The sequence below is a fragment of the Stegostoma tigrinum genome, chromosome 18 (assembly GCF_030684315.1).
Source record: "Stegostoma tigrinum isolate sSteTig4 chromosome 18, sSteTig4.hap1, whole genome shotgun sequence".
Taxonomy (NCBI): domain Eukaryota; kingdom Metazoa; phylum Chordata; class Chondrichthyes; order Orectolobiformes; family Stegostomatidae; genus Stegostoma; species Stegostoma tigrinum.
Window position 1 is genome coordinate 29548082 of NC_081371.1, and position 27566 is coordinate 29575647.

General features: G+C 39.8%; 1 protein-coding gene across 7 annotated transcripts in view; it reads left to right on the forward strand.

Annotated features, from left to right (window-relative positions):
- Window positions 1-27566, forward strand: part of LOC125461003 (fatty acyl-CoA reductase 1-like) — a 176851-nt gene that overhangs the window by 143804 nt on the left and 5481 nt on the right. For all 7 annotated transcript variants that reach the window (XM_048549271.2, XM_059652427.1, XM_048549266.2 and 4 more), the window contains 5 exons: window positions 3636-3680; window positions 9797-9915; window positions 12193-12260; window positions 20490-20661; window positions 21829-21958. In XM_048549271.2, coding sequence (XP_048405228.2) covers window positions 3636-3680; window positions 9797-9915; window positions 12193-12260; window positions 20490-20661; window positions 21829-21958 — 534 coding nt within the window. The remainder of the gene's footprint in view (window positions 1-3635; window positions 3681-9796; window positions 9916-12192; window positions 12261-20489; window positions 20662-21828; window positions 21959-27566) is intronic.

Genomic DNA, 27566 nt, shown 5'->3' on the forward strand with positions numbered 1-27566 from the left:
GGTTCTAATGGAGGTCGAAACCTGTGCAGCTGTTTGTGATCACAGAACCAGTCTAACGACATTCACTCTGGACTCACCTTTGTTTACGTAAGATGTCAGCTGGACTGAGAACCCATATCAAGCCATTTCCTAATCACAAAACATTCAGCCCATGTAGGTGAATCTCTCTCAAACCAATATTTGACCTCATCACCTCAGGGGACCTCCGCCCACAGCCTCCAACCTCACTGTTCCCCAACCCCGCACGGCCCGTTTCTATCTCCTTCCCAAAATCCACAAACCTGCCTGCCCTGGTCGACCCATTGTCTCAGCCTGTTCCTGCCCCACCGAACTCATCTCCACCTATCTGGACTCCATTTTCTCCCTGTTGGGTCCAGGAACTCCCTACCTACGTCCATGACACCGCCCACACCCTCCACCTCCTCCAGGACTTCGAATTCCCCAGCCCTCAACACCTCAATAAAGGAAACTTTACTTGATATGGAGATGCTGGTGTTGGACTACGGTCAAAAATCACAATACCAGGCTGTAGTCCAACAGGTTTATTTGAGAACACTAGCTTTCAAAGCCTTGCTCCTACTTCAGGTGTAGGAGAGATGGCATCAGACAGAATTTAAAAGTGAGATCAAAGGCCATAAAACTGAAGCAGCTGTATTGAACACACCTAAGATTGATGTTAAATCTTTCAGTTAGAAAGGAGATGCTGGTTTCAACTGATTAATATGTAAATGTCAATTTCTTTCAAGTCACTGAACCTTTGCAGAGTAAGGGTACAACTTCAATTCCAGTCTCTGAGATGCACCAGGTTCAGCTACCACTGATTGTAGGGAAAGGCTCAGGCCCAAGCATGACGGGGGCAATATTGGTTTGAGAGAGATTCACCTAGATGGGCTGAACATTTTGTGATTAGGAAATGGCTGCTCGAGTTACATCCTGATTAAATACCCAGATGTTTTCAGGAAGGTCTAGCGACTAACAAAGAAGCCAAAGCCAACTTGCATGTTGACCAGGAAGCAATTCCATAATTTTGGAAGGCCTGCCCAGTGCCACTTGCCTTAGGGGCAAAAGGAGTGGGAGAAACCAGAAGGTTGGAAAGCAACAGAATCAAACCAGTCCAGTTTACAGAATGGGCAGCATTGGTCATACAGATGTGAAGCCAAACAGGTCAGTTGACCTTTGTGGGGATATAACAAAAATGGTAAACCATTATCTTGCAGCTAGATAAACACACAACACCTCACATAGAAGATTTGTACACAGCTGTCCTTCACAATGCTGGACATGAGCCATGCATAATTGCAATTAGATGAAGATTCCTAGACAGATACTACAACTAATTGCTGTAAGAGTTTGTACCAACACACAAGACTGCCATTTAGGGTATTGTCAGCTTGTGCTGATTTTCAGTGGACAATGGGGAACATTTTAAGGTCTACCCCAGGGTCACCATTTATGTAGATGACATCCTAATAAGAAGGAGGACCAATGAGGAGCTCTTGGATAACTTTGACAAACTCTTTAGTCATTTCTCCCAAGTAGGCATACACCTTAGAAGGGACAAGTATGTTACAGGCATGCCAAGTGACCTACTTGCTGTACAGATACAGCAAGACCAGGTTACACCCATTGCAAAATAGTGAAGACAAACAAGTGCCCTGGCTTCTGCGTCTATACCAGCTCTTCCCGTGGGCTATTGCAGAATGTTCATACGTAACCTGGCAACTTTGCATCAACTCAAAAAAGCCAGCCTTGGAAATTGTCATATAGCCACACCATATCTTTCAGCAAAGTGAAGAGATAGCTATTACCCACTAATGTGTTGGGACTCTACCATCCCAAGTGAGATCTGATACTGACATGCAATTTGTCCCTGTATGGCATCAGGGAGTATTAGCTCATAGGTGGCCCAGTGGAGGGGAACACCCAACAGCATATTCATCTCAGACTTTGGCTACTGCAGAGTATAAATACATCCAGATAGAGAAGAAAGGTTTGGCAATCATATTTGGAGTCAGGAAATGTTTAGTATCTGGACCCTCAGGGTTAGGCTCCAAATAACTGAAAAAGCTGCCAGCCCAGAAGCTATCAGGAGAGTTACTCTTTGCTTTGCACCTGCCCCAATGTCATTTGCCTGGGGGAAAAAAAAGCCATTCCACAAACTGTGCCCAGTCTTCAGCAGGTTCAAACAAGTCAAGCTTCCCAAATCACAGCATGACACCAGAGATGCTTACCCCAAATCAAAGACAACTGTTGTGAGCAAATTTCTTCAGGACCATGCTTTACTCTTGTTGCAATTGAAATAACTCCACAGAGGCAGAGATCCTGTGACCGAGTCATCCTTTATTTCAACATGGAGAATCCTTGACACTGATACAGCTCTCGGAGTGACCAGAGTACCTGGCACTTCTGTTTTTATCTGTCAGCCAGGCCCCCTGATTGGACCAGGTTAATGGCCCCAATCAGGGAATTTATATTCTGTGAGGTCCGCCTGGCTGACCTTGTTGCAATCACTACAACAGTAATAATCAATTGGACGGCATTTGATAGACTGTTGCATAGTCACACAGGCGCACAACTTAGAGAAAACGTGAGCGGAGAAATGGGATGAACATTCTGAAGTCACAAGCAATGCTGTCTGACCGTAGACCTTGTGTCATTGCATGGGTGTTTGCACTTATAAGACACATGATTGTTGTTTGAAATATTATAAAATTGTAGCTTGTTACTGCGTCTCCCTGATCACAGTTTCTAATATTGTACCTAACATGTAAATTTAAATAAAATGCGCAGACGCAGAATATTTTTCTCTGTACAACATTGGTTGTCTTTTGCGACACTTTCCAGAGAGAAGTATCAATAACAAGGCATGAGAATGTTAGTTGAAGTTTGGGGTTACAACTAGTAAAAATCAATATAGGTCTTCTGAGTAATGAGAGAAACATAAGTGGCAGTGAACTGTGTTCTCCTAAATGGTGAGTGATTTAAGCTTGTTGAGTTATTTTCTCGACAAGACATTCTGGGAGATGGATTAACATTCATCTTCTTTAAAGTTAACCTCAACGTATGTCTATTTAAATTAATCAGCCTTATATCATCAAATAAATGTAATGTAATATTTTGTACAGGCTTAATATATATCAGACACTTTTTCCTAAAAGTGGTTTCCAAAACTATTTGTGCTCACAAGCACAAAGCTGGATAATATTCCGATCAATCTCATTTACTCCAACAAAAATAATTACTTAGTTCTATCTCCGTAACACCTTTAAAAACATCTATGGACGGAAGCTGAGAAGTGAAGAGGATTTGCAAATGTTTATATGGGATCTACAAACATTTTTAATGCTTCTAATCTACATTTATAAATTATCCAGCATTTTTAATCTTTTGAAAAGAGAATATTTTCATCTTTCAGTAAGCTGCCAACTTTTCTTCTATCTACATCCCAGAATCAATTTATTGTAATTTTTTAATGAGTGATGATCAATAGAGGAATAAAAGTAGATTCTCAAATGATTTCTTGCTTCTCATGCCAAACTGTGAGAAAACTGTGAACACTCCTTGCTGACCACTGTAAAATCAATTATAGATAATAAAGTCATGAATTCTAAAAAAAACTTTTTTTTATTAAATAGGGCTGGATTGACAATTTCAATGGACCAAGTGGGCTTTTCATCGCTGTACGTAAATTATCTTTTTCGTTGTGTTTTCTAGAGTGAGTAAATCTGAAAGAGTTATTGAAGTTACAGATGAATCATATTGTATGGCTGTATTTCCTGCCCCTCAGGGCTGAATGCTAAACAAAGCAGTGTTCTTGATGTGCTCTTTACCTGTTCTTTCATTTTCATCATATCGCTTCCTTCACCTGGTTTGCCGTCTTGAAAAAATTACCTCACACTTCCCTGGATTGAATTTCATTTCCCATTTTTCTGTGCACCTTACCATTCCATTCATATCTTCCTGTAATTTTTGACTTTCATCTTCACTATCAGCAGCGTGACCAATATGCAAACCTCTCAATCGTTTTCCCAACGGTGAGGTTTAAGTCATTGGTGCATACTATGAAAAGCAAACACTGAGCCCTGTGGGACCTATGGGACTGGAAGCAGCCTTGCTTTTAACAAATTCATGCTACCTGATTGTTAGTAGTCTGTGCTCCTCTGCATAATGATTTATATGATTCCTTAGAATTTTTAAAAATCATTTTAATCTTACAAGAACTAGAAGCAGGAGTAGACAGCTCACTCCCTCAAGCTTGTTCCACCGTTCAATATGATCATGGCTGATGTCATCTCAGCCTCAACTCCCATTTTCGTGCCTGCTCCCCAGAACCGTTCAACCTGTATTCAATTGAAAATCCATTTATTCCCTCCTTAAATTTGCTGAGAGTTCTGCCATCAACCGTACTCTGGGATAGTGTATTCCACAGATTTGCAACTGTGAAAGAAGTAATTCCTCCATCTGTTTTAAATCTGCACCCCTTATCCCAAAACTGTGGCTTTTCATTCTAGTTTGCCCACAAGGGAAACATCTGCTTTGTCGTCTTTGTCAATCCACTTTAATTGCTTGTATATGTCAGTTAGATCTCCTCCCATTCTTCTATTCCAGAGGGTACCTTGCTTTCAGGTGAACAACTCCACCTTAAGTGGAATGTGTTAGCTTGTGGGTTCCTGGAATATACACTGCCTGCACAAGTAATGCTGCAAGGAAAGTTTTATTAAATTATCAAATTTGAGAAAAATGTGAAAAGCAAAAACAAACTTAATCTTCCAAGTTCCTCAAATGCTTTGTTTAAGTCTTTCATTATTTTGCATGTCATTTTAAGAAGAATCAGCTTGGAATTTCTCTGCTATCCAACTCCAAACTGACTACTGTAACAACTGAAGAAGTGGCAAAAATGACCCACTGCCAGATCCTGGCCCCAAACTAATTTTCATCCTCCATTTCTTTCTGAGCTGCATTGGCTGGTCATTCTGCTACATGTACAAGCAGCAAACAAGATCAGGGTAGGATACAGTTGCACCACTCAGTCTACCCTGACTACTATTCTGTATCACTGTTAGGAGCACTCTGGCAGGAGACTGTGTAGTGGGTGAGAAGGTGCCAAGGTTGTAGTTGGAGATAGATAACTTTTTGGTGGTCATCTCTTCAAGTTAGCTACAAGCAATTATTTTTGTGGGCCTTGGCATTTATTCCCTTTTGGGCTACACTTCCTTTGAATTGCCTCTTGTCTGTTTAATTGTTATGCTGGCGTAATCTACTGCAATAGTTAAAGGAATTGGGACAGTAATTGAAAATTCAATTCTAATATTGTAGTGTGTATTAAAGAAATCCACCCTATCCCGTGTAAGTTATTGCAGTTAAATCAACTTTGTCTAGATATTCGTAATCCAGATGCAATCTCAAAGGAAATATCATGATAATATAGCAGCATTTTGTTCTAATTTAAGAAGGTAATTCATTCATTTAGTAGTTAGTCTTCCTTTAGCCTGGAATATCCCTTCAGCACAAAAATGACAATCAGAGTTCATACATTTGTTGTTAAAATGTTAATCAGAAGTCTCCCTCGCATTTGCTTTCAAATCCTCATTTCCTCTCTACCCTTACAATTTTCTACAACCTGCTGCCCCCTTGAAATCTCTATATGCCACCGATAATGATCTCCTGAGCATTCCTAATTTTAAATGCTTCTCTATTTCTGGCCAAGCTTTTATCTGCGAGGGTCCTAATGTCTGGAATTTCCTTACTAAGACTTTTCACATCCCTTCTATCTGTTTAAAATGGCCTTTTTTGCCGAAGTCTTTGGTCATTTTGGCTTAATATCTCTGTTGTTTGGTATTATTTTATAAATTACATTGTGATTTTTAAATTGGGTTTATTTTGGGGTGGCACGGTGGCTCGGTGGTTAGCACTGCTGCCTCACGACACCACAGACCCAGGCTCGATTCCAGCCTCGGGCAACTGTGTGGAGTTTGCGTAGTCTCCTTGTGTCTGCATGGGTTTCCTCCCACAGTGCAAAGATGTGCTGGCTAGCTGGATTAGCAAGCTAAATTGCCCGTAGTGCCCAGGGATGATTAGGTTAGCTGGGTTAGACATAGAAAACCAGGGATGGGAAAACGGGTCTGGGTGGGATGCTCTTCAGAAGGGTAGTGTGGACTTGTTGGGCTGAACGGCCTGTTTCCATACTGAGGGATTCTATGGTTCTACAAAGGCAATATATCAATGCAATTGGTTGTGCTGTCCAGGAATGACAAGGTGAGAGTTAATTTGGATGAAACAGATTTGGTGAAAATAATTTTCCAGCTGCAATAAAGGTCAAAAGAATGAATCTATTTCAAATAATCCACGTCACAACACTTCCTATACCTACCTGAAAGTGTCTGTATTTTTCACAGAGGCAACACCAATTGTGGGAAATTACAATGTCACAAGTCCATATGTCCCTAGTAGTATTGTGGGTCCACCTGCAAGAAATAACTGCAGTGGATCAAGAAGGCATCTCACGATCCCATAAGCAAATTAAAATAAAAATTATTTATTATAATGACATAGTGGATTATAGAAGAGGGATTTTGTCCACATTATATTTAATTTTACAAGATAAAATAAACAGATTACCACTGCAGCAGACAAACTAGTTTATGATTTAATTTTCAAGTTTAACTGATTATGTTATTGAAGTGTGTTTCTCCCAGCTGTAACGTGCAATGGAATGTTGGTACTGATACATGTAGCTTGTCCAGGACATCAAATTGGTAAATTTTTTAATCTGTGTCTTCCAGACTAGAGAGAGAATTTTGAAGAGAGGAACTGGCTTTCTCTCTACTCATGCTTAAGTTTCTCAAAATGTTGCATTTCTATCATTTGTAGAGATGGTGGTTATCATTTTTTTTCTCATTTCTGATTGAAAATAAACAGTATTGCTATGAATGCATAAAGAAAAAACAGACACTGGGATAAGAAAGGTACTGGGGACTATAAGGCAAGGTTTTAAAGATTTAACTGCCATCTTGGTTCCTGTTACAAGATGGGCACAGAATTATTACTGATACCATTTATCACAGTTTTGTTTAAACAAAACGTATCCTTTTGTTGAATGTTAGTAGATAATCTCCTATGATCATTGGAAGGTGACTGTCACATTTCAACTCATACAAATTTCTCATGTAGGGCTCTTGCCTAGTTATCCTCAACCAGTCACAACTTAAATTTATGATAACAAAGTGTGAAGCTGGATGAACACAGCAGGCCAAGCAGCATCTCAGGAGCACAAAAGCTGACGTTTTGGGCCTAAACCATTCATCAGAGAGTCTAGGGTCTAGGCCTGAAACGCCAGCTTTTGTGCTCCTGAGATGCTGCTTGGCCGACTGTGTTCATCCAGCTTCACACTTTGTTATCTTGGATTCTCCAGCATCTGCAGTTCCCATTATCACTGATACAACTTAAATTTATGGCGTTCACCTTGAAGAAACTCTGCAGTGCTTTACAGAGGGGGGGAGAAAAAACCGAATGTGCTGTTGAGGGTGACACCCTGAAATCTATTTACTGTGACACAAACTGCTGGTGGAGCTCAAACAAAAAAGGGGATAATGGTTAAGTAGGTTCATTGAAGTTCATTAGAAGTTCAATGAGAGAAGTATTTGAGAAATTAATTCCTTGAGATGAAGACACAGCGAAAGGTTTCAACTTTGGTGGAGATGAGTTGGGTGATTAGGTAGGTGATGAAAAAAGGTGGAAATAGGTAGTCTTGATGCAAAATTAGTACGAGGCTTTGCATTAGATAGAACAGAGCACAAAAGTTCACTATATAAAGTTTCAGAGGCCAGCTACAGTGGCTGTTGGAATTGTAGGTTCACAGTTGCCTTGTAAGATATACAGAATGGTCTCAGTTTGTCATAGTCTAATTGTGAGCAATGGACTAATGCTTAATTTAAAAATGCCCATCAGATAAAGATCCTAGTTGTATTACCAAGCCCTGGAGTCAGTTCTGACAATAGGAAGATTGAGCTGTAGTTCATTTGCATGGATAGTGTTGACAAGGGATACCATTAGTGGGAACATAGCAACAGGAGTATGCTGCTCACCTCATAGAGTCTGCTCTGCCATTCAGTATGCCTAACCATTCCGTTCAATGCCTTTTCCTCACAATATCCTCATATCCTTTTATCCCCTTAATATTTAGAAGTCTGCCAATTTTTATTTTAGACTTTCTCAATGACTGAGCTTCCACTGCCCTCTGGTGTAAAGAATTCCAAAGATTCACAACCCCCTGAGCTTAAAAAAAAGTTCTCATCACCTGGGTCCTAAGAGGCTTTTCCTTTATTCTGAAATTGTGTCCCCTGGTTACATACTCATGACCAGGAGAAACATCTACCTTATCTATCCCTTTAAATATGTTAAGTTTCCATGAGGTCATCTCTCCAAAATGCAAGAGAATACAGGCTCAGTTTTCCCAATCTCTCTTCATGGGACAGTCCACCAATCTGGGATTTAGTCACATCGTTAGACTCCAGGGCAGAAGTTTGGCTCCTATGCTCTGGAGCGTACAAAATGAGATGTTGTGACTGCATTGGGACATGGAGATGTGGAACCGCAGAAGTAAAGGATGCAGACTATGGGAAGTAGGCACTGAGTGAATATAACCTGATCAATACTTTCAAAGGAGGCAGAATTGAGAATGATGGGGACGACTAAGTCAAGACGACAGCCTCACAGAATGTAACTGATGGCTAAATCTAAAACCAGAATGGAGGGACTTAAGAATGGATTGAAGAGAGAGAATACCATATCGGAGACTGGTAGAGATGCGCAGGTGATAGTGTGTAATAATATGTAGATCACAGGTAGTTTGATTAAAACAGGTCACTAGGATTAATCTTAAAATTTAAACAAGAAGTTCAAATTGCCTGCAGACACAGCCAAGAAAACTGGTTAGTCAGTTACACAGTCTGGATAAGGATTACAAGTTTCATGTGATAATATATCTATATGTTTGGCCAAACTGCTTAGCATCTTAAAAATGGAAGCTACCTATTAGCCCTTCATTGCAGCAGGTGGGATACATTCACAGCTTTCTGACTGGACATGAAATACCCACAATATCGGGAAAGGAAAAAAAATGCAGTTCTTGTCTCAAACATTTTTTTCAAAGTTCTTAGCCCATGAAGTAAGGGGCTTAATACCTCTTTGCGGTCCACACTACAAAATCGGTTTGGAGCAGCTGATATCAGAGGCAGAAAAAATGTTTTTTTTTCATTTGCTAACTTGAATATTGAGCTAGGAACACCAGGAGTTTTCCTCTTGATCTCACATTTAAGGATCATTCCCTGATCTCTGTAATCTCTGAAACTGTTTGACAACCAGTTCTCATTGCCTAGTTTCTGAATACTCTCTTTGACTTCTAACCACACCCTTCGTGCTCCTGGCCCTCATTTGTGCAAAAGCCACTGCAGTGTTGACAACAGCACGACCTTGGTTTCCTCTGATTGTTTGGCCATGCTCACTCCACCTCAATTTGAAACAGAGACCAAAGACGACATTGTTCATACAGAGAGATTAGACACTGCACCTATCTCTGCCACTCCAGCCACATCAAAGATAATCCTATTCCTTGGTCTTGGGTTTTGCAGTGTGAAGAGAGGGTTGTCAGAAAGAGAGAGAGGTAAAGGGGCAGAGAAGCCAAATATCACAGTGTTGGCAAATGATGAAATTTTGTAGTGAGTTGGACTGTTTACAGGCCAATTTATAATTGACTTAGTATATATGTTATAAATATGTTGTTTCCATTGTCCTGCAGGCTGGCAAAGGGATTCTTCGCACTATGAGAGCTACTAATGATGCAGTAGCTGACCTGATCCCTGTTGATGTAGTGGTTAATCTCACGCTTGCAACTGGTTGGTATACAGCAGTTCACAGGTGAGAGATCTGTGTGCTTCTTCCTGCATCTGATACTCAAAACACTGATTTGTCACTCCAAGTATCTTCTTTCTCTTGAATTTTGCCAGTGTAAATCATCTTGTCACTCGTCAATTGTTCCAATTTGAGCAAAATTTATGATTTAATGGCTACAGGCTTTATGGCCTTGTTGTTTGCAGTATTTGACAGGAGTTGAGCATTCTCTGGGAGAAATTGGGTTGATGCAGCTTATTAAAGAGAAGTAGAGTTAGGAGATGCTTCTCTGCCGTTACCACTTTTGAATACATCACAAGATTTTCTCTGTTTGGATTAAACAAATGTTTAATGATAGAATCATTTTGATATGCACATGTGACAAATAACAGATCTACGTCAGCTGCCTTCTATTTTGAATTAAAAAGGTACAGTTGAGCCAGTTTCCCTTGTGGTTGCAGACATAGTATTTAACATGATATTAATGATTGGTTGGTTTGTCAATCTCCATTAGCTGTATGGTGAAAGAAGAATGTTGTGATTTCGTGTTAATGTCACTGGACTAGTATTCCAGAGAGCCGGGCTATATCAGCATGTGGATTTGACACCTGCCATGGTGAATGTGGAATTTGAATTCAATAAAGAAAAATCTGGAAGTAAATCCTAGCCTAATGGTGACCATGTAACCACCATCTTCAAAACCCATCTGATTCACTGGAGAAAACCTGCCATTCTTGCCTGGTGTAGCCTACGTGACCCACATCAATGTGGTTGACTCTTAATTGTCTTCTGAAATGGCCTATAGAACTAGTCAGTTCAAAGGAAAGTAGGGATGGGCAACAAACTCTGGCCCTGCCAACAATTTCCACATCCCACACACATATAGTTAAAAATTTATACTATTTAAAGCCTTGTTGTTCTTCAGAAGTCTGTAATGGATCTTGTTTTATTTACAACTAACTGATTTCCCAAGATGTTGCACTTAGAGATTCAAAGTCTTGTATGCCTTTCAGTGAAAGCTGGATTAGTGCACAAGGAGACTAATTAGACTCGGGTTGGGGAATGCATAAGGAAGGAGAGAGAGGAGGAAAGTTGGGTAAATAAGTGGAAGGCGAATGGCAAAGTGTGAGTAAGAGGAAGCTTCTGTGGTTCACATACTCTGAAGACAAAGGCCAAGGAAATTATGTTGATGGATAAACTAGCACCCGCTGACACTGGTAAACACATGCACTGGGAATGAACTATGGAAACAGGGTCAAGGAAATAGGATCTTAGGACCACATTTAGACCTTTCAATCCCTTAAAGCCTGTTAAGTCAAGGTTGATCTGTATGTCCAAACCATTTTCCTGTCTTTTTTCCAAATCCTGTGATACTTTTCCAAAAAATCTCTGAACTTCAATCTTGATTATTCCAATTTACTTTGGAGTTGAGATATGGTGAAAAGCTGAGGAACCCAGTAAAAACAGGACAGAATTATTACATCCACTAATCATAGGGTAAAACGTTTATCACATCTGTCTCCTAATTTCTAACCATGTTGTAATGGTTATGAGATGACCTCTATTTCTACACATTACTGTTTTTCTAATAATTTCACGAGCACCCAGCAAATGCTTTTTTCCGTAAGTTGGATAGACGACATTGCTAGATGCATCTTGCCAGTAGCCTTCTCAAAACATTAACTAGGTTAGTTAGATATCACCTATCCTCTGCATATAATTTAGTAAGTTTCTGTTGGAAAGAAACATAAAATGGAAATGTTAGGCCTTCAGATTAATTTATCACGGGACTATCACAGTGCCACCTGTAGGCACAGGTATCTCACAAATTCTGCAATCCTTCTGTAATACTTTGTAACAAATTTTTTTGTAAATAATACTTTGGAATATTTCAGTGTTGTTTCCCAATCTGATGAGAAATATAGAAAAATACAAATAAGATGAACTAACGAATGCCAGTTGAATGTGAAAAATACATTTGAGAAATTAGGATAGGAAAACAAAGTAGATGTTTAAAAGTCAAGATTATGTACAGATTTAGAGTATACAATGGACACCTTTTGTTTGTTAATCCCTTCCTATGCTTACATTTCTGTTGCTCCACATATTAGGATCATTTTAGTGGTCCATCCCATTTCACTGTTACTTCAGAGAAGCAGTGCTGAACCTTCCTGCTTGTTAATAGACAGTGCAGTGTTATCAGGCACTGGTCTAATGCCCCAAAGCACAGATGACCAGCTCTACCAGCTCTACCCACACTCTTCACATTTCGTTGACTCTTTTGCTGTACTTTTTTTTTTACAGGCCAAAAACTACCCTCATTTACAATTGTACCACAGGAGGCATCAACCCGTTTCACTGGGGAGAGATTGGTAAGATTTGAGTTTGTAAGTTAAAACTATACTAATGGTTCCCAGTTGGCACAAGCCCCTTCCCCAGGCTTGTTTTCTGATGTATGGCCATTCACATCATCCGATAAATTAAAATTCATTTTAATTAATGTATCAGTTAGTTATTTGGCTGCTATCAAGGGTGCTACAGTGTAGCCAACTATGTGAAAATATGACAAGCCTTCTTCGAATGTGCAATATCTTTTACTAAATCAATATTTGGGCGTACTGGTAAGTTGCATTGCCTCTCTACATTGTCAGTACATTTTCTAAAATTGCTTGTAGTCAGATTAATGACTAGAGTAATTCTACATACTCCAACACCAACTCCCTTCCAACTACACCCCAACAGAACAGGTTCCCCTAACATAAAATGCATTGGCCAGAGGAAAAATTAAGACAAGTAATATGGTCACAGCAAATGCTACGATCCATTCAGCATAAAACACATCCTGACACGACAGATAGAAGTAAACCTTTCCCATAATGCAGACATAGAAAGAAAATGGAAGCTGTTGAAAATAAACACAGGGATTTAAGTGTGCAAAGAGCACATGCCTGTTTAGTGTAATACAGTAATGCCAGTGGTGTGCCAATTTATACTGTTTGTTCATGAATCCTGATTTCTGTGTGCAGCGCTAAGTATTCAGTGACTGCCTGCATCAGCAGAGGACCTAGCATTCTTATGTGAAAGCAGTACTTAAAGCGAGACTGTGCTTTTTAAAGGGGCTTTCTGGTTGCTGAAGGTGCTGAGATTAGTCAGAATAATGTGCTGTGAAGTTCAGTAGCTGACTATGGGCAGAAATGTGTGTCAAGGCTTTCTGATGCTGCACTGGAGATCTTGGTGGAGGAGGGATGACCATATTGATGGGGTGGTAAGAAAGAGAGGCAATGAGACCAGCCACCCACAGAGGTGAATACCAGGAATATAACACCAAGGTTTGGATGGAGTGCTGCAAGAAGTTAAATAATCACACAAGTGGTCAACGTGAAAGAGTGCATCTTCAAATGCCATTTCCCTCTAGTGCCAGAACCAGCCTCAACCTCTCGATTCACCACATTCTCATTGCTCATCTACTAAAAGTCTCAATCAGCCTTAACAAAAACATAAAATTCATATGCTTCTGTTCACTCTCATTTACTTGGCACTGTTGGAAGCATACACATATTGCTACCTGTTCAAGCATGACATCACTGAAACGAGTAACATTATACTTGATAAGATACTGCCCCCTCTTTTGCAGAAAACGGTAGTTCACAAGCAGAGGCAGCAGGAACTAACTGTAGGGCATTACCCACAGCTCCCATGTAGGAGAAAGTGACGATCATTATCAAAAATACCATTGCTGAAGCTGTGGCTGGCAGCATAAGTTGAAGATAGTGGCATCCTGATGCCTAATCATGCTTCTCTCATTCATTGTTTTACAAGCTGATGTAAAGATGTATCTTTCATATTTCCCCTTCTCCACGCCACAACTTCATCTTTGGAAGACATTTTCCTTTCAGAAATCCAAGGTTCACCTGTCCTGAACATGGAAGAAGACCAAGACAGCAGCAAAGATGATCTTTCATTTGTCTCTATATTTGTAACATGTAACTCAGAAACTGAGATTGTGCATGTCATGGAGCATAGTGTAGAAGAAGGATCTGTAATATCATGAGACACTGGGGGTGAGAGTCCTGCAATTAGTGAATAAAGCAAGAATAACATAGGAGTGGCACTTGACCCCATAACCTTTTGGCTTAGGGGCAGAATGGCTGGCTACTAAGCTGCAGGTGACACTGCAGAAATGGTTGCAGCTCAGTAGGTAATTATCTGTCAATAAAGCCAGTTGAGTCATTCAAGGCATGCTGTAAATCCAAGTATATCCGTTTTAGAGCCCTTGGACGCTGGCTGTGTCTTTGAGTCAGAAGACCTGCTTCAGAGTTGTGTTGATACGTTAAAGATATCTAGAATCATAGAATCTCTATAGTGCAGAAAGTGGCTGTTTGGCCCATTGAGTCCTTGCATCTGCTCACAATGTACCCTTCATAACTCTAAACCTGGAACTTCTTAACCTCATTCTTTCCAGTTCTGATGCATTGATTTTATTTTCTCCATTGCTTTGTATATTGTAGACCTTTACAAATTTCACTAGGACTAACAGGTTTTCCTTCCAATGTGAAAAGGAAAGTTCAAACTTATTTATTAATTTCCTGTAGTTCATCTTCTGAGAGATAAACTTTGCTGTCTTTTGCATTGCATTTTGGTTCTATAGCTCTTCTGTTCACAAGTCTGAATGCTGGTATTGAAGATTTATTTTTAAAATTCATTTTTATATTCATTCCCAGGATGTGGGATTACTGGCTGGCCAACATTTATTGCCCATCTCTGGGGGTTGCCCTTGAGAAGTGGTGGCTACCTCCTTGAAGTGCTGCAGTCCCTCTGCTGTAGGTAGACCTACAATGCTGTTAGGGAGAGTGTTCTAGGATTTTGACCCAGTGACACTGAAGGAATGGCAATACATTTCCGAGTCATTATGCTGAGTGGCTTGGAGGGGTTCTTGGAGATGATAATATCCTCGTGTGTCTACTGCCCTTGACAATTTGGATGTGGTTGGGATTTGGAAGGTGTTGCCCTAGGAGCCTTGCTGAATTTCTGCTTGACCCAATACACTGACACCTGGAGATCAGAAGTGAATCTGTGTGTAGCTTGACCAGACTGGGATCATCCTGGCACAAGGTGAGTCCTCCCGTCAGGATCAAATGTTTGTGATGGCAGTGGGACCTCTTCTCAGCAGCAGTCAATTAAGAGGCTGCCATTAGGCCTGATATTGAATTAAAGCCAGTGGGCAGGCTACCCAGTCTGCAGGCTATTACCTCTGCAGCCTGGGCAATGCCACTGAGAGAGGTAGATGTTGCTGGGGCTGCAAGGAAAAGAAAGGGATGCCTATATTCAGTGGTTAGAGAGTTGTGGCTGTGCAGGGACCGAACAGGGCAGGCTCCAGTAATCAAGAGTGATTCCTCTTGAGACAACATTGGTGTCTTTGTGGTAAGGGAGTTTGGGGGGTGGGATCTGCTGCTATGGACTCCTTCTTTGGACTGTAGAGCCTCCTGACACTGCTGCACAAAAACCCACCTCTTTATGAAGCTGTATGGACATGGTGGGTTTTCCTTTGTGACAGAGGGGCTGCCTCTCCACTGGTAAACTGATGGCAAGGCAGCACATTCTGTAGTTCGGGTGCAGTGCGGTGAGTGGCCACTGCTCCATTTCCTGCTGTTGGGGAAATGGCCCAGTAGTGGGACAGCACTGGGGAGGCAACTGGATATCGCTCCCTGGCTTTTGAACATTCGTTCCTAGTGATAAACAAAACAGCCTTAAAAAATACTGATTAAATATGCCTTTTTCTGTATTGTCACTCATTTTTAAAGAACCAGAAATAGCTTTTTAACTGAATAGACTCTTAAGTATGCTGACTATTGCAAGTCAGATCCATAAAACAATTGAGTGATTATTCTTCACTTTGCTGCGTTGGCTCAATGTGCTAAATGTATCAAAATATGTCATTGCACACACTGTGTGAAAGACAGGTTCTACTGAGATCTGCTTTTCTCAGAGCCATTCTCTTACTAATTAGTTTCATAGATTGCCTCGTTTAGATTATTTCTGTCCATTTCGTGTTGGCTGTCATTTTGTAATTAAGCACCTGCATAGGCAATAATGTACTTTTATTTATCGATTATGGTCAATGCAGCAGAATTATTTACATTATTTCCCAATTTTTAGCTGTTAACACCTTGTTAAACTATGGCCAAATATTATACCAAAGCTCTCTATTCAGAAAATTATGTTTACTGCATGGTTTTTTTTAATGCTTTGGGCTGTGCTATATTTTTGGAGCATTTGGCTTCTTACATTTTCCCATTTTTTTTCAAGCAGCACAGAAGCACTAAAAAAAATGAGAAATTAGTTGCAGATCTGCTAAATATGTAATAGGTATAATAATGAGATAGATATTATGGGGCAATCTTGCACAGTACCGAAGTGACATGTCTTTACATGTGAGCCTACATAATGAGAGTAGTTAAGTTTATTCCTAGCTTCCAAAGTTCCTTCTTTTGACCATTGTACTGCACAAATTTTGTTGGTGATCATAGGGTAGAAAAGGCTGGTTTCTACACAGATTAGTAGTATTATTTTGAGTTGCCACTTTCCAGCCTCCTCCAGCATTTCCTGTCAACTGATTTTAATTATTAATATCGGTCAGTCCATGCTGTCCCCTCTATTTGCATAGTCGCCGTCATCCTTGCAATTCTGTCCTGCTTGACCTGCAATCCCATTTTATGCTTATCACCACAATTATCATTTGCACTTGCAATCTTTAAATCTGTATTTTCGAGTTCACTCACTGAATTTCTCAGCTTTCCCAGGTTTGGAAACTAGATACCAAATCAGCTGCAAATCCCTTAACAGTGTCAAGGAAATTATGCTCCGATCATATTGTTTCATATAGTGCCTTTGCTCGTTTGTTCATCATCTTCTGATGAGTTTTTGACCTGGACTGAAATGATGTGACCGCAGAGAAATCGCTTTACAATTTGACCTAGAATTCTGCAAGAATAATAAAGTAATACCTCCAAAACATTTGGTTCTTGAACCACCTAAGTGGATGTTCAGTTTATAAATGATGTTAAGAGCAGAAGTCAGGTAGGCAATAAGAGATGCATTTAAAAACAGCAGTTATTTCAGCAGCACATACAGGATTGCGCATATTGTATGTGAAAGTGAGAGAATCCTGTAGAAGAACCCACAGTGTAGTCTGGCTGTGTTGATAGATATGCTGCCTTGTTTAGCTGATATATCAACACATGTAAAATCCCACCTAATCTACACATCCCTGAACACTACGGGCAATTTAGCCAATCCACCTAGCCTGCACATCTTTGGACACTGGGAGAATACCGGAGCACCTGGAAGAAACCCGCGCAGACCCGGGGAGAATGTGCAAACTCCACACAGACAGTCGCCCTGGACCCTGGAGCTGTGAGGCAGCAGTGCTCACCATCATTCCACCCCTATCAAAACAGAATTGTTCCAAAGGAAGCAAGAGCAATGTAGTTCACTCCATGCCTTGTCCTTTCCCTGCACATTTTCTCTTTGTGTTTTTCTAATACCACTTTAAAATTCACAATTGAATCGGCTGTCACCACACATACAGGCAGTGCATCCCAGATCTACCTACTTCAGAAAAGTATTTTTCCCTGTGCCAATTTGCTAATCACCTTAAATTGCCATCCTGTAGTTCTTAACCTTTCTACCAATGGGAACAATTTTGCTGTATCTACTCTGTTCAGACTCATAATTTTGAACACCTCTGTTAAATTCCCTTTCAATAATCTGTTCCAAAAGGTGAACAACCCAGCTTCTCCAACTTATACACATTGCTAAAGTCCCTCATCTGAAACCATTCTTGTAAATCTTTCCTACACTCCCATTACAGCTTTCTCGACCTTCCTGAAATGGGGTTGGACATTATACTCTGGGTGAAGGCAAAACAGTGCTCCTTAAAGGGCGATCATAATTTCCTCAATTTTGCAATATATGCTTCTATAATACCCAGGATCACATGCTTTTTTAAACATTTTCCAAAACAACTAGGTCATCTTAAAGTCTGTCATGCCCCATGTAAAGTTCAGAATGTCTTATTTGCCTACTTCTAAGTCATGAATGAATGTCAAGATCATCAGTAGCCCTAGAATCTAGCCCCTGGAGGACCACACTGTACATCTTCCTTCAGTACAAAAAAAAATTCTGAAGAAGGGTCTAGGCCCGAGATGTCAGCCTTCCTGCTCCTCTGATAATACTTGGCCAACTGTGTTCATCCAGCTCTACACTGTGTTATCTCAGAATCTCTAGCATTTGCAGTTCCACCTACCTCTGAAATAATTTACGTGACATTGTTTTCTGTTACTCAGCCAACATACACCTTGGTTCCAATGCCCATTTTATTTCAAAAATTTCATATTTACTGTTAAATCTACTATGTGGTTCATTATCGAACCCATGCTAGTGCACATTATTTATTGATTTGCTGATCTCCCCAGGGTTATCAGAATAGGAAACAGAAGGAAAACAGAAGGCAGTTCACCTGAGTTATTCTAGCACACTTCCACGCAGGTGATTCAGATCATATCTGGCAGAATCCTCAGAACGCATTGCTCATTTTTTCAAAGATATGTAAAGTACTGGTGGGCCCAAAAGGGGCAACTTAAATTTAAGGTACAAGATTCAAATGTTAGAAAATATCTTGACAGTTGGTGCATAACCTGCATTGGAAGGTTCATTGCACAAAAACTGTGTTATTTTAAACTAACTCTGAATCTTCCTTTTGTTTGGTTCTACTCCCATGATAATTAAGCTGACAAAGGAAGATCAGTTTCACTATCAGAAGGACAGGGTGAGTGGAATCCATGCTCAGTAGTATGGACATCAGCACTAAATCCAAATGTATCACAAAAATGAAAGTCTTGGTATTCTTTCAAAAGTGCAAAGATTTTGAGATACCACTTAAGTCACTATTGTTGAGTGCTAAAATTCCTTGATAACTCTGGAACAATCAGCTATCAGTATGATATTTAAATGGCTGGGATTTTCTGCTGTGGCGAATCCCAATGAGAGTTGCCAACTCTGGCTAGAGGCATGTGTGGATGTATACTGACAACACAATAGCTCACCACCTGATGCCTGATCACACAACCTAAATCAATGATTTTGAATTTTGTTGGGCTCTCCAGGAGTATGTTTGTTCATGTAGCTGTTGTGAGAAATGCGATCTGGCCACCCGACAGGAGAACATGGCAAACCAAGGAGGGGTTACTGAGGAATCTTACTCCATTTCAAAATCCCCTGCAACCATCTTCAGTGCTGAATTCCCTTTGATTCCCAGCTCCGAAATCCCCTCACACATATAAAACACACAGTTGTAGTCCCTGCTAATGGTGGTGGGCTCACAGTGATGACAAATTCAAGTCACTGATCCTTGGAAGTTGGAAGCAGCATTTGGGAGAAGCACCCTCAGTTTCATGAAGTTTCCAATTGTTTAAACATTGGAAACTGTAAAATCAGTGTACCTTGGGCAAGACAGAACTGCCACCTGCCACCGTGATGCCACACTGAACATATGATTTTTAATGCTTTAATATTTTTGGGACAGGCTGTCCATGCTCCAGTGGGGTTTGGCCTGAAGGAGATGGAGAATTTAGATTCAGAAGCAAGTCTAGCATGTAAGAGCTATGGTGGCTGGGTCTGCCTTCAAGGGGAAGATTTATTTCTGGAAAATGATCTTCTTCAGGAATTAAAATAAAACACTTAACCTATGTAAAATGAATTAAAAGTGGCCAATGGAACAATTTCTGAAGTTGTGACAGTCTCTGTCCACTGCAGTTAAGCTGCGATCAACATAGAAGCCATTCAAGGATAGAACTTATCATCTAACTACCAAGTTTGTTTAAACTGTTGTGAACATTTTTAATCACTCCATTAGGCAGAGTATATATGTAATGATGGACTGTATAAATGTTTTCTTAATTGGGAAGGCTCAAGAGTCTTACTTGCCTGAATGCAATGCATAAATGAAAATGTGTGGAGAGGTTTCTTTGTAATCAAACAAATTTGAGATTTATTTCAATTAAATGATGGAAAATTGCTTGATCTTCCTAATGGAAACGCTTAACATTTTATTTTGAAGAAGATGAATTTTTTTTTAACATTGTGCCTATTTTCACAAAAACAGTTAGTTCAAGGGGAATTTTCCAACTATTCGTTTTAAATTTTCAGTTTTTAAAGACATAGCCAAAGTAGTTCTCTGCCTTTGGGATCAGGATGTGCTGGAGGAGTTATGATACAGTGAGTAGGTTCAGTGTATTTGATTCTTTTTATTTAAAACATCATAAGATTATGAAATTATCTACAGAATGTACCAGCTACCTTTAGTTTACTCAAGTATTTGTCTCAGTTTATGGCATGTGTTGTACTCATATGTTTGAGTATGTTTATATGAGAAATTACACAGCATTTTTGTACTAGACCATGGACAAGAACACACACCCCTGTGAACCGATTTTCCATCCTGCTTTGTTCTGAATAGAAAGCAAGCCTTCAATCTCCTGAAAGAATTATTACATAAAGCACATCATACTAAACTTAATTGTTTCTCTTCCTTCTTTTACTAGAGTACCACGTCATTTCCACGTTTAAGAGGAATCCTCTGGATCAGGCCTTTAGAAGGCCTAACGCAAATATTACATCAAACTACTTGATTAATCAGTATTGGATTGCTGTCAGTCACAAAGCTCCTGCTTTGGTTTATGATCTTTATCTGAGGCTAACAGGGCAGAAACCACGGTAAGTAAAACCTTTTGAAACCTTTTCCTAAATTTTAAAAAAAAGAGTCGGTGTTATTTTGCAAATTGTTTAAAATGTAATTTAGTATTACAACAGGAAACACATCAATGCTTGGCAAAAATAAAACTTCCTTGTTGCACACCTTTCCTGGTTTTCCTTGAAAGACAAAGGTAATTTTACAGTACCATATCAATTGAAGTATGTGCATATTTCTATATTCACACTGGTGCGTCTCCTATGCTGTCTTTCTGATTTGACAGTACTAATAATGAGAACACTTAAATACTCAGTCAAGATAACATTGATAGTCAGGTCAGATAATTAAAAGCCACTTGCTTCAACATTCCTTGGAAGACAACTCAATTACAGCAATAACTAACTGATAGCTTAACACCCTTTTGTTGAATTTTATAAAAATGAAGTAGAAGCTACCTCTGCCCTTTCTCTCACGCACGTATGCACAAAATAAAGAAAGCACACAATCTCTTTTCTAAAAAAAAATCAAATTTCACCCAAGTCAGATTTTACCGTTTACTAGGGGATGCAGGGTATAATGGTAATATCACTAGACTAGTAATCCATCCTCAAGCTAATATTTTGGAGACTAGAGTTTGAGACTCACAATGGTAATTTGATTTTTTTTTAGTAGAAAGGAATTAAAAGTTAGTCTATTGATGACCATCTAACCATTGTTGTTTGTCGTAAAAGCCGATCTGATTCACTAACACCCTCCAGGAAAGAGAATCTAACGTCTTAAATGGCCTACATGTGACTCCAGACAATTAGCAATGTGGTTGACTCTTAACTACCCCCTGAAATATGTAATAAGCAGTCAATTGTATTAAAATGGTGCAAAATCTGAACAAAGGAATGAAACCGCATGGACCACCTGGCATCAACCCAAGCACTGGAAACAACAATGGCAAATACAGCTTGTTCAACCCTACAAAGCCCTCCGTACCAACATCTGGAGGCTGTTTCAGCTGTTAGTTAAGGAACAGTCAGAAAAAATAATTTTCACGTAGTCCTGCCTTACAGAAAATATCGTATAACTTCATTGCAACGCATGAAATTTAATTTCCATCAAACAACTGTCTAACTGATGATTACAATATAAAGATTGAGTAAGTGAACACAAGCTCTACTTATTTGTACATGCAATTGCAGAATGATGAAGATCTTCAACAGACTTCATAAATCCATGATGCTGCTGGAGTACTTCAGCAGCAAGTCCTGGGACTGGAGTTCAGAGAACATGAACATGCTGCTGAGTCAACTCAGCCTCGAGGATAAGAGGGTAAGCACAAATAGCAAACACCATGCAAGAGGGTGAGCAGCCATCCATACTAATCTGCAAACAACTGACTAGGCAGGAAGGTGACCACTGCTGTTAATTGTTATGTCTTTAGACATAACTTCCATACTTGCATTAACAGGACTTCACACTTAGGCACCTTGTTTTACATTGCTTTGGAAGCTGAAATTTATGTATAAGTCTGACATTTCTGGAATTGTTGCCTTCGTATGAAAACTACATCCAAGAGCTGACAGTGGGAAAAGCTTAAGGGCATTCCATCAACTAACCTGCATGGTGTTAGTAACTATTGGCGGTTCTCCCCAGCTAATGATAGCTACTGCATGAAAGATCAAAATATGGAGATAAAACATCTTGTTACCTACGTTATACACTGCTACAGCGGAGTATGCATTTATACACAACCACATCTTCAGCGCTGTAACTTTACAAGTATAAGCACAAGATCATTAATTACGAACTATGACCTGCAGTAGCAGACCAGGCCCGCTCGCATATATTGCATCCTACTCTGTCTGAGCCCAGAAATATCTCAGGAAAGTAACAACTCTAAATAATTACATCTAACTCACTGCACCTCTGATACACTGCTGAGTACATTAAATAGCAGCACCAATGTTTGCCAGCAATAAAACATCAAATTAAGATGCCAAGGCTGGTTTTGTAATTGTAATATTTGATAACTATCAAAGTAAAATAAGCGATTGTGGCAATTTAAAACAAAATTCAAATTGAATATTGACAGAAATACATTATTATGCTTTTTCTTGGTTCAATGCCAAGTGTATCAAATTCATCCATTGTCTTGGAGGTTAATATATACATACTTGCAGTGTGGAGCATTTGTAGGGAGGCGTTTAGAATCCATGGCTCTGAGCAGCTGCATGGAGTGCCAACCTTAGCAACAGTGGTACAATGTCGTAAATTATTCAGTTGCTGCTGTCATTGGATAAAATGGATTTCTCAGGCATCAGACCCAGGCAATGGAAAGTGGAATAGCTATGAGTGAGCCATCTTTGAAGAGAAATCAGTACAGCATTTGTTAGTAGCATGGAAATCCATTAACTTCTTGAATGCTGTATTATATATTGTCACACATTCCATTACCTTCTGCAAAAAAAACATTTCTGTTGGCTGATCTTATAAATCTGAATTAAATCAGTGTTAAATTTCCAAAAATTGATTCATTCAGAATAACTTGGCAAGGCATGCGCAAATAAATCTTTTGATTATTGCTGCAGATCTGTGTCAAGGTAATACTTGTAAATAATAGCTAGAAGTCAAGGGAGAAAATGTTGATGTCCAGTGATGTAAGGATACCTTAATATATGGTACCCACTGTTACTGAAGAGCTCTGTGAATAAAGATATTTTCCTTTGAGGAAATTTAACTTGACACAAAATTTAAATGAATGTTATAGCACCTTCTAGAGAGAACAATACTGTACTGAATAGAAATACTGCCTTATTTCTGTAATTAAACTTCACCTTCTCCTAGAATAATTTTTACAGAAGTCTTAATTGTATCATCATCAACAGTAGAATATTGATCATGTCACATCCTAACAAGATACAATCTGCAAAAAGCAGTTTCTGACAATCAACCAAATACAGAACCATCCATCATTTGAACAAATGTACATCTACTGTTTCTGTAAAAATTAGCAATAACTCATTGATTAAATAATTTACTTCAAAATTCATCATAGTGTTTTTAAAAAGGCGGCATACATAAGTTGTTAATTTTTTTTGAAAAGTTTCACACCTGGGAGATGTAAAGTTGAAAACAATCTGAACTAGTATCACAGGAACAATAGGAACCAAAATGGCCATTATTGTGGTGTTGTCATAGGAAGCAGCCAGGAGTTGCCCAAGAACACAGTATTGGACTGGGAAAGGACAGAGCAGTTCAGATAACCACTTCTATTTATATAACATGTTTTGACATAGAAAAACTTGCAAGTAGGTTTTACAGACCTGAAGAAAGAAATTAAAAGAATATTGAAGTGTAACATTTTAAAAATTGAGAGAGAAAATAGAGCCACACTGGAGCAAACTGCCTTAGATTGATTCTGAAACCAAAGGGAGAAATCTAAATTTTACAAGAAGCTCCATCTGGTGGTTCGTCTGTGGACTGCAAATGTCACTGCTCTAAAATGTGTTGATCAGGGAATCAGGTAACTTTTTCTTTGATAAGTGAGTAGTCACATGGTCATATAGTGAGAAACATGCCTATCTAATATGAGTTCACTGTTTCAATTTAACAGGAGACAATTCATTTAAATGCCTCTTTTGGTTAAGCTTTCTGGAAATTCAACTTCCACTTTTGCCTCACCACAAACATGTGGAAAGTCTTCAAACTAGTTCTTAAGCACATTCATCACTAAAACCAATGGATTGAGGCATAAAAGTATCAGTGTCACACCTGAGCAGTCTGGTTAAATAGGATTACCTGCACGCAATATTTGAATATGGACAGAAGAATAAATAAAGTTGTTTTAAAATAAATATTTCACAATTAAAAGTGTGCAGTGAAAATCAAGACTATATAAACAGTTGCGTGAAACAGGAATCACAATTAAGCACGTTATAAATAAGAACTCCTACTCGTAGTGTCAAATCCTCAAGAAATCTAAAAATACTTTGCAATCAATGAATTACTTTAGAAATTCTTTTACCCTTAGGAAATGCAGCAGCCAGTTTGTAAAAAGGAAGGGATGAAAAAACACAACAAATCAGTTGAGTCAACATAGTGTGGAGCTGGGGGAACACAGCAGGTCAGGCAGCATCAGAAGGGCAGGAAAGTTGACGTTTCGGATTGGGACCCTACAGAACTGCGAAGGGGGCAGAGACCTGGGAAATAAATAGAGGGAGTAGGGGTGGGACAGGGGAAGGTAAGTGGGATTATGATAGGTGGATGCAGGTGGGGTAGTAGGGATTGGTTAGTGGGAAGGTTAGGGTGGATAGTTGGGGAAGAAGATGAACAGGTTGTGTCAGGTCAAGGAGGCATGGATGAGAAGAAGGTTGGACATGGGATGAGGCCGGGGGTGGAAGATTTTAAAGCTGGCGAATTCTATGTTTAGGCCATCGGGCTGTGGGCTTCCAAGGTGGAACATGAGGTGTTGCTCCTACAGTTTACGGATGGTGTGATTGTGACATTGGAGGAGGCCCAGGATGGACATATCACCCAGGGAGTGGGAGGGAGGGTTAAAATGGTTGGCGACTGGAAGGTGTTATCGATTATTGCGTACAGAGCACAGATGTTGCACGAAGTCTGTGCTTGGCCTCACCGACGTACAGGAGATCACTTTGGAAGCAACAGATACAGTAGACCAGGTTGGAGGATGTATGGGTGAACCCCTGTCAGATATGGAAACTTTGCTTTGAGCCTTGAATGAAGGTGAGTGGGGAGGTGTAGGGGCAAGTGTAGCACTTCCTGCGGTTGCAGGGAATGGTCCAGGTGTGGTGAGGTTAGTGGGGAGTGTTGAGTGGATGAGGGAGTCGCGGAGTGAGCTGTCTCTACAAAAGGAAGATAGGGTGAGGAGGGAAATATCTCTTTGGTGTTGGGGGTTGGACTATTGATGGTGGAAGTTTTGGAGGATGATACACTGGACATGGAGGTAGGTGGGTGGTATGTGAGTACCAGGGGGACTGTCCTTATTTTTGTTGGAGGGGGGTGTTTGAGGGCAGAAATATGGGAAATGCAAGAGATGTGTTGAGGGCATTTTTGATCCTTCATTTTTGTTGGGGAGGGAGGGGATTTGTTATTTTTGTCGGTGGGAGGGGATTTGTTATTTTTGTTGAGGGGAGGCGGTTTGTATTTTGGTTGGGGGGGGGGGTTTTTGCTCCAAACAAATCAGTGATTTATTGTTGAGTTATTAATTGAAGATGAATGCCGACTATAGCGGATAGCAGAAGCACTCCCTGTTTCCCTTTGTACAGAATGATAGGACCGGGAGATATTTCATAATTCTCAGTAAAATTTATTCCAGTCAAAAAGGACTTGATAAGAAGATAACCACCCATATTGGTGAAAGGCAGTCAAGGAGTGTATCCAAGCAAAACCTTAGTAATACAAAGCAGTAAAAACCACTAGGCCAGAAGATTGGAAAATTTATAAAACGAGCAGCAGGTGACCTTAAAGCTAATAGAGAGGGGGAAAGTTGACTATGAAACTAAATTGACAAGAAATATAAAATCAAACAGCAAGAGTTTTTACAGACACTTAAGAAGAGTATAGATAAAGTAAGTGTGGAACCCGTAGAGGAAGAAACTGCAGAATTGATAACAGTGAGCAGGGAAATGGAATATCGTTTAAAGCAACACTTTGCATTGGTCTTCATGGTGAAGGACACAATAAAAATGCCAAAGATAACAAATGGACAAGGTGTTCATGGTAGGAAATATTTTGTAATTGTCTATGATGCGGGACAAAGTATTTGACAAACTAATGGGACTAAAGGAAGACATGTCACTAGGACCAGTGACAGCATCTAGGGCTTTTAAAGGAAGTGGCACGAGTTGGTGGCAGCATTGTTCAAAATATTCCAGAACTAGAAATTTGCTCATGTGACATCCCTGAACAGGAAGGGAGGGAGATATAAAGCAAGAAACTATAGGACACTTCACCTAGTGTACGTTGTCGAGAAAATTCTAGAGTCCATTATTAAAGAACAAATAGGTTCTCTAGCAAAGCTTAACACAATCAAACAGCATTAGCCTGGTTTTGTTATGTTTGACAAATTTGTTGCATTTAACCATATGTATGTAACAAGCAGAGTTCATAAAGAGGAACTCGATCAGACCTGTCCTCCCTGCTATAGGAAGGATAGTGTGAAATCCAAAAGGGGTTGGAAAAGATTTACAGGGGTGTTGCCAGGGTTGGAGGTGTTGAGCTGTAGAGAGAGGCTAAATAATGTGGGACTATTTACCTTGGAGCGTCGGAGGCTAAGGAGTGATATTCTAGGAGGCTTATAAAATTGTAAGAGGCAGGGATATGGTGAATAGCCAAGGTCAGTTTCACCAGGGTAGGGGAGTCCAAAACTAGAGGGCATAGGTTAAAGGTGAGAGGGGAAAGATTTAAAAGGGACCTAAGGGACAACTTTTTCACGCAGAGGGTGGTGCATGTATGGAATGAGCTGCCAGACAAAGTGGTGGAGGCTGCATGCATACAGCATGTAAAAGGCATCTGGATGGGTACATGAATAGGAAGGGTTTAGAGGAATATGGGCCACTTGCTGGCAAATAGTATGCGATTAATTTAGGATATCTGGTTGGTATAGATGAGTTGGACCAAAGGGTCTGTTTCTTTGCTATTCAGTTCTATGACTGAATGACCGTATAACTGACAGCTGCAGTGTGTTTAGATTTTTAGGAAGTATTCGATTAATTGCCACATGTTAAGGTTATTGCGCAAGAAGGATCTGACTGTTTTAGGGATAATATTAACATGGATTGAGGCTTGGCTGACACACCATTAATCCTAGTCAAGATTCATGAGTCTTTATCAGATTGGAAATTTACAACTCATGGAGTGTCACCAATTTCACAGTTACACCAGCTGCAGCTTGTACATAGTACCAGACTATGAG